The sequence below is a fragment of the Nannobrachium achirus genome, assembly GCF_963921795.1.
Source record: "Nannobrachium achirus genome assembly, chromosome: 17".
Taxonomy (NCBI): Eukaryota; Metazoa; Chordata; class Actinopteri; order Myctophiformes; family Myctophidae; genus Nannobrachium; species Nannobrachium achirus.
The window spans coordinates 58,236,692-58,248,798 of NC_137824.1; the positions used below are offsets into that span (position 1 = coordinate 58,236,692).

Consider the following 12,107-nt stretch of genomic DNA (forward strand, 5'->3'; position numbering starts at 1 on the left):
AGCCATTATTCTCAGAGAGTATCGGCTGTATTCAGGGAGTAACGGCTATGAATACAGACAGTCGATACCTGAAACAAAGACCTTATATTGTACAGTCAGCCCCTTTTCTCTTTTTTTTTCAGTCTATGGGAGAGAGAATAAACTAGAGGTGGGCAACGATTAATTTTTTTTAATCGCGATTAATCGCACTCAATCCTGGAGTTAATCGCGATTAATCGCGATTAAAATGGCTCATTTTAAGTCTGCCGAAGGAATTCAAAATTAGTGGCGTCCCTGAAAATCGCGGGCCCCCCTGCAAGGATGGGGGCAGGAGCCCTTTTGCAAATGATAATGGAGTTCTATCCGTCTGTCATTCAATGTTATATGAGATACATAAAGGTTTCCTGTGTAAATAAGGCGAAAAGCTTACTAGGATCTCCTTTGAGTTGATCTTGTACCAGTGAACTGTACTGTCATGAAACTACAATCAATCAATCAATCAGTCAATCAATCAATCAATCAATCAATCAGTCAATCAATCAATCAATCAATCAATCAATCAATCAATCAATCAATCTCTCTGGAAGAAGTTGCACATGAACTCTGCAGCTTCACTAAGGCGCTCCAACAAGACCACTCTGACAAGCTAAATGCTGGGTGCAGTAAATGTATTTGTCTGCAAACAGCCCAATGAGCCCATATTAACAGCTGCATGTTTATTTTATTTGTAGCCTATTTATTTAATTTAAAAAAAAAAGAAAAAAAAATGTTGGTGAACAAAATATTTTTGACAGTGTACTCTGTCTCGTTTTTGCAAAATCTCAAATTAACAACTAAGAACCAGCAGCAGCAGCTGCAGGCAGCACCAACAACAAACAAACTGGACCTAAAAAACCAACCAAACAAAATCAGAAACAAAATCACAACTGTAGTCGCTGACTGCAGCGAGTCAGACAGGCAGCCGCAGCAAGGGATGATGAGAGAGATCAGATTACACAACAAACACCAGCACGCAACAGCGTGGCTGAAACGCACAACACAACAAGTTAAACAACACACAGTGCAAGTTGAATCTTTATTTACCTGATTGCTGCTGCCTGCAGTTCATTTTTTCATATCCAGATAGATAAACGCGCTTCATTATGTGTCAAACGCTAAGTCGCTAAAACCGAAACAAACACACTGTCACGTCACAGCTGTGACATTCTGAAAGAGGGGCGGGTTCCCAAAGAGTGTACAAGTAAAGCACAGTGCTGTGACACAGTGACAGCCAATCAGAAGACGTCTCTGATTCAGAGATGTTTAAGTCAGGTAAGATGGCAGCAGACTGCCTGCGCTGTCCTGTGTGTGATGTCATTGCGCATGCAGCTCCCAGACCCAACTTTGATCCGCGATTAACGACGATATTTTTTTTTACCGCCGACAAGAGTCTCGCGATAACGCAGCACGATAACGCCGATAACGGCCCACCTTTAATAAACACACCTGCCTTTAGATATTCAGCAGTGCTTTTACAGTACATTATTATAATCGCACGCAAGTGTGACTTACAGCGGAATGATGCGAATATTTCTTTTTTTTTTTTACCATTTTGACAGTCAGTACATTCACCTGCACCTTGTTCCCAGAGGCGTGAATTGGGTATGGCAAGCTATGGCAGCTGCCATACTTTGGCTACAGGGTATATCACTGTAACCGTGCCTGTTGCTAAGGTATGGCAACATGACTGGTGTCTTGCACGCACGTGAGGGCGCGCGTGCAAGACACCAGTCATGTTGCCATACCTTAGCTTTTTCTGAACTGACGCCGCTGCTTGTTCCCAATACATTACGTTACATTATTTGACCCATGCAGCCAGGTTTGGACTTGAATACATCGTCTTATGTTGAAAGAATTGCCCTCTCTGTGTAGAAACCCACGCCGTTACGCCACATCTCCAGTATTGCCTTTTTTATGTTTAATTTAGTGTGGTAAAGTACTGAAAATGGCCGACCTCCAAGCTCACAAAGCGTCGCAGTGAGCTCGGAGGTCGGCTATTTTCAATATTTTCACCAAAAGGCCTTTAAGAAAGGTCAGCCCCTGCCTCTCTAACATTCTCTGCAGTCCATGCCTCTGCTTTTGAAATCCCCAATTCAGGTGGTGTTTGTCTTAGTGGGTTAAAATGCATATGCATCCAGTATTAAAGGACAACCCTAACCCTAACCCTTTTTTACAACAAAAATGTTTTCATTTACTTCAATCAATCGTTTTAGCACGTGGAGTGTGCTAAAACGTTGGGGCATGCGTACCCATGGGGGCATGCGTACGCATGGGGGCATGCGTACAAGTGGCTAAATATGTCTTTTTAGACACAATAAGCCAGTAGTTTCTTTATTCCTATTTACAGTAACCCCAGAAGTCACATCTGCCCATGAAAGATTGCGGTGCATCTTGGGAATGGGCTTATTCTGTGTAAAAAGACATATTTAGCCACTTGTACGCATGCCCCCAGCCACTGAAATCAAAATAATTAAAATCTCTAAAACGATAGAAAGGAGTAAATGAATACATTTTAACTCTCATCTTTTATATTCTTTAATTACTATCTAAAATATGAACCCTTGTTGTAAAAAAAAACAAAGTTGTCCTTTAAGGGACGCTATAGGGTTAAGGCCACAATGGGCCAAACACACGAGGTAATGAATATCCATGTGTTCCTACTTCCTCCTTTCTACATGCACCTTGAGAAGGAAAGGAGCTTCCACTGTGTATTTATGTTCTACGTCTCATTCATACTGAGGCTGGAACGGAGAAGGTGACATACTTGGCTCTGCTGGATGGAAATAACCAGGGGTGTAACGATACATTTTAACAACGATACGATCAGGGACATGTTGGGCCCCTGATTAAAGGTGGTTGCACACTGCTGCGTTTTTCTGGCCGAATATCGGAGTGAATTTCGGAGCACGCAAATAAAAAAATCAACCTCATGTTATGTACGTTTGCACACTGCCGCCCGTTTCGCGCACCACTCGGTCCCTTGCTCTCTCTATCTCTCTCTCTCCTTGCCCTGAAAAACGCATTTCGCAACGAAAAACGCAGCAGTGTGCAACCACCTTCAGCGTTGGAGAGGCCCTCATTGCGCGCTATAGAGAGATCTCTCTCTATAGCGCTGCTGCTACTCAAAGATTTGTGACAAAGTGACAAGCCAGTGGGCCAATTACATGAGTTTTATTTCGTCGTTGTCAGGTGGAAACCTTGTACGTCCAAAACCGTTTGTTTTGTATTTATCATTTTTAAAAAGATTTAAACTAGTGAAAACAGCCGATCTACAGGAGTTGTCCCGCTTTTCCCAATGGCCAGCACGTCCCTGGATACGATACGCATCACGATACACGATACATGGACGATATTCGTTCATTCATGGCGTTATGATACGATTTGATTCAATGATTTAAAATCAATATAGTAACTATTTAGCAAAGATTAAATCTGTGTGAAACTTGTCAATAGAGCAGGTTTTTACGGGAAAATACGATTTTTATGGATATAAATAAGTAAACACTGTGATTCTCTAACAAATACATGGACGTTATATTTCAACACATATGGACAAACCCCCACCTTGATATGAACACAGAGATTACACACATTTATCGATAGACCAAGAGTAGCTATATGGAATGGGAAAGTAATGAAACCCCTCTTTTTAATTTCCCTTCTTAAAATTGCTAAATACAAGGCACAAATACTTAGTTTCCATACAATCAATTATTTGCACTGCAAAACGATTAGAAACCGATTATCTGCATTTTAAACGATACCGATACGATACAAAGCCAAAACGGTACGATATATGCTTTTGCATATCGATATGGTAGCAAATTAAAATAGTTTTTTCGATTCAGTTACTATATCGTTACACCCCTAGAAATCACCCATGTGGCCTGCCCTGTCCTTTGGGGTTGTAGGTGATACATTTGGCAGAAATGTTTTCTTTTTCTGTTCTTTTCTTTTTTTGCAGTAGGTGTTGGTTAATACAGGGGTCTTCCAACGTTTTCAGGCCAAGGACCCCTTAATTGAGAGAGAGAGATGAAGCAGGGACCCCCACAACCTCAGAGATTCCATATAGTTTCATCTTTTGACAGCACAATCATCAGTGTATTTTGGATTCTTGAACCGTCAATACATAATAAACTTGACTCTGTACTTAGTCTGCTCTTTTCCCCCTCTACACCAAAGCTATTTACCAAAATCTATTTGCGGATCTACAAGCTCACAACGCCTCGCATCGCGAGGCATTGTGAGCTTGTAGATCTGCTATTTTTGGCTAAAGTTCTCAGAATATGGACGCTAGGGCTCAACTGGTTAATATAAAAAAGGAGGGAAAAAAGTCACACAAAGATTTGGAGGACCCCCTGCCCCTGTAGTAACTCTGAGGACCCCCTAGGGGTCCCAGACCCCCTGTTGAAGACCCCTGGGTTAATACCCTTTAAGAGAGCACAAGGTGATCTGTTTTTACTTATTAGGCATGCGTGCGCCCCCTGGGGTGCGGCAAGCTGCCTCTGGGTGGGTGCGTGACATTAACGGTGGTGTTGGTGTTATGACCACGAATATTATCAACACGTGTACATTTTCTCTGAACGTCAACCTTTCACCAAACAAAAGGTCGGTTCACTTTTTATTTTCAAAGCGTGCGAGAAGGTCATATTCCATCGCCGGTAAACACATGGTAACATTTTACTGCACCGAAATGGAGAAATATCTCAATTCACAGTCACCTAATAAAAGAATCAACTTGTGTATGAACCTATGGAAAGAATTAGCAGTTGTGTAAAGTAACTAAGTAACCAAGCCGAGGGCCACAACATTGCAGGGGGCGACGGTGGCGTTCCCGCAACTCCAGCGACAGTTCAGATATTGCCGTTTGTCGGGTGAATATCTTGTATGTCCGAAACCGTTCGTTTTGCATTTATCATTTAAAAAAATATTTAAACTAGTGAAAACAGCCGATCTACAAGCACACACCGCCTCGCACCGCGAGGCGTTGTGTGCTTGTAGATCGGCTGTTTTCACTACTTTTGTGCGAGGGCCTTGTATGATTTGCAAAAGAACGTAGAAATTTGGAGATACCAGATTTCCACCCGACAACGACGATATACTAGTGTTGTTGCTTCTCTTACTGGGGTTGGTGTGGGCCAGACAGTAGCCTCCCGCGGGCCGCAAATGGCCCGTGGGCCGCCTTTTGGGGAACCCTGATCTACAGTATAACCCAAACACGATCTCGTAACCAGGGTAACCACAGTCGCAATGACCCGTAAGTCAAACAGTAATTCACAGAATATAACTTCATGGTCATATGAGCCCCATACATGGATCATACATTTATGTATCATAATCCATAGCCATCAATAAGTGCTTCACAATGCGCATTACATTCACCCATTCACCAACCAGCTTATCGGGAGTCGCCAAGCTCACAATGTCGTGAGTTCGTACAGTAGATCTGCTATTTTCAAAATCGTTCGTTAATCGTACATTAATTTGAGGTGACCATTTGAAACGATGGTGATAATAGTGATTTGAGGTGCCGTCGCCAGTTACTACAGGGGGTCCTCCAAATCTTTGTGTGATAGAAACTTACTTTCTCCTTTTTTATATTAACTACTTGAATCCTAAAGTTCAAATTCGGAGAAATTTAGCCAAAAATAGCCGATCTACAAGCTCAAAGACACTTTCTGCAAAGACGTTTGGTGTAGAGGGGAAAAAAAGCAGACTAAGTGCAGAGTGAAATGTCAAGTTAAGTATTGACGGTTTAAGTGGTTAAATATCTGAAAACACAAATTGACATGAATCCAAAATATACTGATGATTGTGCTGTCAAACTGGGAAACTATAGGGGGGTCCCTGCTTCATCTCTCTCTCAACTAAGGGGTCCCTGGCCTGAAAACATTCAAGACCCCCGAGTTAGACTACATGATGTACTGTACGAATACTTTCTCCCCACCACAGGACTCCTTGTGCTCCGTTTCCACCAGAGCTGCAGAACTATAACTAACTGCTTCTGTTTCCCATTCTGCATTCCTGTGTTCCTCTGCAGTGTAACAGTCCAACACACTGTGAATGAGTGGCAGCTGAGTGGATCTCTGCTGATGGAGAAAATGTCACATTTGACACGAGCGAACAGCGTATTGATTTACTTCCTTTCTGCATGTGTGCGCGTGTGTGTGTGTGCGCGTGTGTGTGTGTGCGCGTGTGTGTGTGTGCGCGTGCTTGTGTGTGTGCGTGTGTGTGTGTGCGCGTGTAAACATGTGTCTTTGAGGAAAGGCTACAGCTGTAGTTTAATGTGGAACAGATGTGGCTGGTAGAGAGAGAGAGAGAGAGACGAGACAAGAGCTCTCAACACACAACAGTCACACTCAGCACATACGTGCACACACGCATATACTGAACATGCACATGTGCACGCACGCACACTAACATGCACCGTTTGTATGTGCACACACATATATTACACACTGTGATTAACATCAACATACTAAATGAACAATCCTACCGCTGAACAATTCGCCAAATAGCGAAAATAGCAAATCTACAAGCTACGGTATTTTAAAAACGTGGCCCACAGGGGGGGGGGGGGGGGGAGTGGGACTGAGTTACTAGGACCCAAGGTGGAGGGGCCTGAATTATTGAATGCTTTAACTATTGAAAAATAGCAGATCTGCAAATCTTTGAATATATGTATTTCTTACACATTTTGCTTCGGAGGGGGTCCCTGGAACTAAATATTTTGAGATGGAGGTCAGTGGCCAAACACATGTCATTTTAGGGGTCCTTGACAAGAAAAAGTTTGAGCACCACTGACAAAAAAAAATCATGATTTTTTTCAAAAATAGCAGATCCACAAGCTCGCAGATCTGATATTTTTCAATAGTTAACGCACAAAATAATGCGTAATAATGCGTTCCCAGTCTAAATGGGTTACACTCCCTCCCCCTATGAAGAACATTCATGGGGGGCCCGCAGTGAATCCTTGTACCCAGGGCCCAGAATTTGGTGCGACACCCCTGTGTAATGACATTCTCAAAACCGGGAAGCGAGGTTGAAAGTGGATCATTAGACCTAAATTCACCAAAACACGCAGGCAATTAATAATGTCATACAATATCTTATTTTCCAGAGCCTTTTTCCAAACGCAAGCACCTGCACATTCCTTCTCTCACTTCAGTGGCATTTATTGACCAGTGGTGATCAATAAATGTCACTGGAGTGAAAGAATGAGTCTTGTGTGTGTGTGTGTGTGTGTGTGTGTGTGTGTGTGTGTGTGTGTGTGTGTGTGTGTGTGTGTGTGTGTGCGTGTGTGCGTGTGTGCGTGTGTGTGTGCGTGTGTGCGTGTGTGCGTGTGTGCGTGTGTGTCTGCAGCCCATGTGCTGCCTGCCTGCACACTGCGATTGATGCTAAATGTACCATGTGTGCTAGCTCTGGTCCAGAGCGTCAGCTGCACTGACGCTCTGACAGACCCGTCGCTAAATGACTAGACCAGGATTTCTCAGCCCCAACGAGCGCTCAACTTGAGTCAAAATAAACTAAACTACTTCACTACTCACCAAACCAAAGGTAGTTTTGCGTTGTTGAAAGTCTATTCTCTGCGGTGGGAAACCTCTCAGCACCCCACCCACTCTGTAAAATACATTATTTTTGTCATGAAATAAAACATATCCAACTCGACCGCCACTTATTTCCGGGTTGTGAAGCGTTGTGTCTGCGGTGGCCGATGGGTGGCTCGAGGTGGGTGCGTTTCATTTCATGACAAAAATAATGTATTGAATGAGTGGGGTGGGGTGCTGAGAGGTTTCCCACCGCGGAGAATAGACATTTGTAAACATTTGCAACTCAAATTTTGCTTCTGGGGGGACCCTGGAACTAAATATTTTAAGATGGGGGTCCGTAACCAAATAAATATCATTTTGGGGGCTCCTTCACATGAAAAGGTTTGAGCACCACTGACATAGAAACATAGGTTTTTCAAAAAACCTTAGAAGGATTCGAAACATTCAAAGACTTGCAAAAATGTTCAGGATTTTTCAAAAATAGCAGCTCTGCAAGCTTGTAGATCTGCTATTTTTCAATAGTTAAAGTACCCAGGGCCCAGAATTTGGTGCGACACCCATGAGATATATCTGCCATTTTTAACAGCCAAACAGTATGGCTAAATCTGTGTAAATCGCTCTGGATTAAGAGCGTCTGCTAAATGCCTAAATTTTAAATTGTTATTTGACATGTTCCGTCGTCACCCCTCTACCGTTATGGTTACCCATGTTGTAACTGCAATTCATCGGTCTAGAGATGAGTGACGTCGACTCCATGAGACAAATGAAAAACAGAAACCGTACGCACAGGGGCGTCGCACCAAATTCTGGGCCCTGGGTACAAGGATTCACTCACTATTGAAAAAATAGCAGATATACAAGCTCACAGCCGCGCTGCGAGCTTGTAGATCTGCTATTTTTTTTGAAAATCGAGAAAATGTGTGCAAGTCTTTCAATATTTCAAATCCTTCTAAGGTTTTTTGAAAAACCTATGTTTCTATGTCAGTGGTGCTCAAACTTTTTTTTTTGAAGGACCCCCATCTCAAAATAATTAGTTCCAGGGACCCCCCCCCCCAGAAGCAAAATTTTAGTTACAAATGTTCGCTTAAAAAGTACATTATTCAAATTTTTGCACACATTTTCATGACTTTTAAAAAACAGCAGATCTACAAGCTCACTGTGATCTACTAAAAAAAATATTCTACAATAAAATAATTAAGGTCCTTCCACCTTGGGCCCTAGAAACTAAGAAACTAAGAGTTACTACAGGGGGTCCTCCAAATCTTTCTCCTTTTCTTATATTAACCACTTGAACCCTAGCGTCCATATTCTGAGAACTTTAGCCAAAAATAGCTGATCAACAACCTCGCAACGCCTCGCACTGCAAAGTTATTTTGGGGGGTCCCCAGATGATTAACTTAATGTGCAACATTGTTTTCTCTCTCAACAGTAAACAAACCAACATAAAGTTTAAGTGTATAGAGGGTATCGGCACATTTCTAAAGTGACAATTTAAGGACTTTTTAATACCTCTAAAATGATGACAAATTAAACATTGACCAAATTGTCAAATATTAGAGGCAGACATTGTGATAGAACTGTGTTATACAAAATGTAATTCCTCAACTCTTAGTGCTCGTCAGGGTGGGGGGTCCCCGGTTAAATTAGGATTGTTTTGGGGGTCGCCGCCTGAAAAGATTGAGAACCCCTGTTGCAGACTGGTGTATTTGGCAAGAGACCCTCGCGTGACGGATGGGTGGAACGTGAACAAAGTACATTAATGCTCTCATGTTTAAATGAGGGGGAAAAAACGTACTGAGTTTAACATCACAGGACAAAGTAATAGGCTAATAAAGCACGGCAGGATATTATATAAGATGATGATTTGATGAGGGAGAAAAATAAATAAATGAAAAGCGATGATGCTAGAATCCAGGAGCTGCTGGAATGCTGTAACATGGATCAGAGTTTAGTGATCACTGAAGAGAAACCAGTCCTCTCCCAATCTCCATATTTCATATTTTTATATATTTTTTGTAAAAGAATGCCCTAAAATCACGCAAAGCGGTACACAGTATGTCTACAGTCATGAAATCAACAGGGATCTCTCCCATTTAGCGCCACCATCAGGACGATTTTTACATGCGACCTGATGGTCGCTTATCTCCCGATAGGGAGTCTTATTGGTCATATCGAAAAGCTCACAATGTGTCGAGTAGCGTCGCGTTATGTGAGCTTGTAAATCTGCTATTCAAGAGAATTGCCTTGTCCAAACTCTCCTGAACTTGAACGCAGCATCTTATGTTGAAAGAATTGCCCTCTCTATGTAGAAATTCACGCAATACTCTCCAGTATTGCCTTTTTTATGCTATAGTTCAGTGTGGTATCAAGTACCGAAAATAGCCGACCTCCAAGCTCACAACGCGTGAGCTTGGAGGTCTGCTATTTTCGATATTTCCACCAAAAGGCCCTTTTAGGAATGTCAGCCCCTGCCTCTCTAACATTCTCTGCACCGTCCCTGCGAAGCAACGACAGCGGAGGGGATTCTGGACTCACGTATGACTTCCACCTTGTAGGTGGCGTTGATCTCTCCCGCTCTGTTGGACACGTGGCAGGTGTACTTCCCACTGTGCTCCGGCGTCAGGTTCTTTAGGCTCAGCGTCCATTTCTTCTTCTTCTGCCCTTCTTCTCCTCCTGCTGCTCCTCCTTTCTCCAACCCGCCTCCTCCTCCTCCTCCTCCCGCCGCTCCGGCCACGCCTCCTTCCTCCCCGTCCAGCGGGCGGCTGTCCTTCAGCCAGACGATGTCGGGCCGTGGGTTGCCGCTCGCCGTGCACTTCAGCCGCACCGAGCTCCCCACGGGGCGCGCGATGACGCGCTTCCTCATCTTGGCCGGCTGGGTGAACCGCGGACGCACTGAGGGAGAGAGAGAGAGAGAGAGAGAGAGAGAGAAAGAGAGAGAGAGAGAGAGAGAGAGAGAGAGAGAAAGACAGACAGAGAAAGACAGACAGAGAAATTACATACTGCAGCTAAAATATGAACCTTGTTTTAAAAAAAAACAAAGTTGTCCTTTAAATCACAGATCTAAAAGCTCACAATTCTTGGTTACGGTATGTGATGTGCAGTGTGAGCTTGCAGAGGTAATTTATTTATTTTTATGGGGGAAAAAAAACAAAACATCCTGCTTGGCACATTTCACCACGGAGTGAGTTTGCCAAAACTTCCATTCTCTCTCTCTCTCTCCCATACAAGGAGAAAAAGAGAGAAGCGTATTTCACTGGGGTTTGGTGAAACCCGGCCCGACAGGGGCGTCACAAGGGGGGGGGGGGGGGGGTGGGGGGGGGGGGGACTGAGTTACCAGGGCCCAAGGTGGAGGGGGCCTAATTATTTTACACTTTAGCTATTGAAAATAGCAGATATACAAGCTCACAGCCGCGCTGCGAGCTTGTAGATCTGCTATTTTTGAAAAGTTGTGAAAATGTGTGAAAATATGTATTTTTTAAGCAAACATTACATTTTGTAACTCAAAATTTGCTTCTGGGTGGTCCCTGGAACTAAATATTTTGAGATGGGGGTCCGTGGCCAAATACAGATCATTTTGGGGTCCTTCACATGAAAAAGTATGAGCACCACTGACATAGAAACATAGGTTTTTTCAAAAAACCTTGGAAGGATTTGAAATATTCTAAGGCCTCTCCATACTTCGACCGAAATGTTCGGTGAGTTGTGTTTTCCGACGTGCAAATTTCCGAACTCTCGTTCGGTCCAATGCTTTTCAGAAGTCACGAGGGATATAATTTTATGGTAGAAAAGGACCTTTTGACCGAAAACAGCGGTTTCGGTCGAAGTATGGAGAGGCCTTAAGGGCTTGCACACATTTTCAAGATTTTTTGCGAGCTTGTATATCTGCTGTTTTTCCAGAGTTAAAGCACAAAAATAATTGAAGTGAACCCTTGTACCCATGCAGGGCCCAGAATTTGGAGTGACACCCCTGCCTGGGCCGCACAGCAGATGGAGAAAAAGGGAACGCGAGAACGAGGGAAAAAGAGCTCAGTAATAAAGAGGAATAAATGAGTTACGGGGAGGTTTTATATTTACAAGCAGTGTTTCTGCCTTCCAGTGACGGCAGAAGGAGAAGAGATTTGAACGCGCGTCCGGGAATCGTCACGCGATTCCTGACACCTTTACTGGACAGCAGGGGCCATCGAGCCACAATATCTAGAAAGGTTCTGACATGGAAGAAGGTCTTGTGTGGGTTTAACCCTGCAAGGCCCAGTGTTGCATTTTGGCAACATTTTTAATCATTTTAAAAAAAAAAAGTTATAATTAGTTTTCCTGTTCTATTTTCACAATAACAGCACCATTAAATCCTATTGTTTAGTATTACAATGCCATTGGCCCAGGATATTTGCATATAAATACCCCCCCACAGAGGCTGACATTCACACAACTCTCAAGATCTCTGCATGGAGTCCAGAGTCTGGACGGACAACATCTCACTTTTTCACTGAAGCTATTCCTCACAAAAACACAAGTAAAATGCCTGTAATATTTTTTTGGGTG

At 43.2% G+C, this 12,107-nt stretch overlaps 1 protein-coding gene across 3 annotated transcripts in view; it reads right to left on the reverse strand.

Annotated features, from left to right (window-relative positions):
• fgfrl1a (fibroblast growth factor receptor like 1a) overlaps window positions 1–12,107 on the reverse strand; it is a 415,817-nt gene that overhangs the window by 284,316 nt on the left and 119,394 nt on the right. For all 3 annotated transcript variants that reach the window (XR_013962900.1, XR_013962901.1, XM_080745653.1), the window contains exon 5: window positions 10,104–10,460. Coding sequence is in view for 1 of the 3 variants with exons in the window: in XM_080745653.1 (XP_080601779.1) it covers window positions 10,104–10,460 (357 nt within the window). In the remaining 2 variants the exon portion in view is untranslated. The remainder of the gene's footprint in view (window positions 1–10,103; window positions 10,461–12,107) is intronic.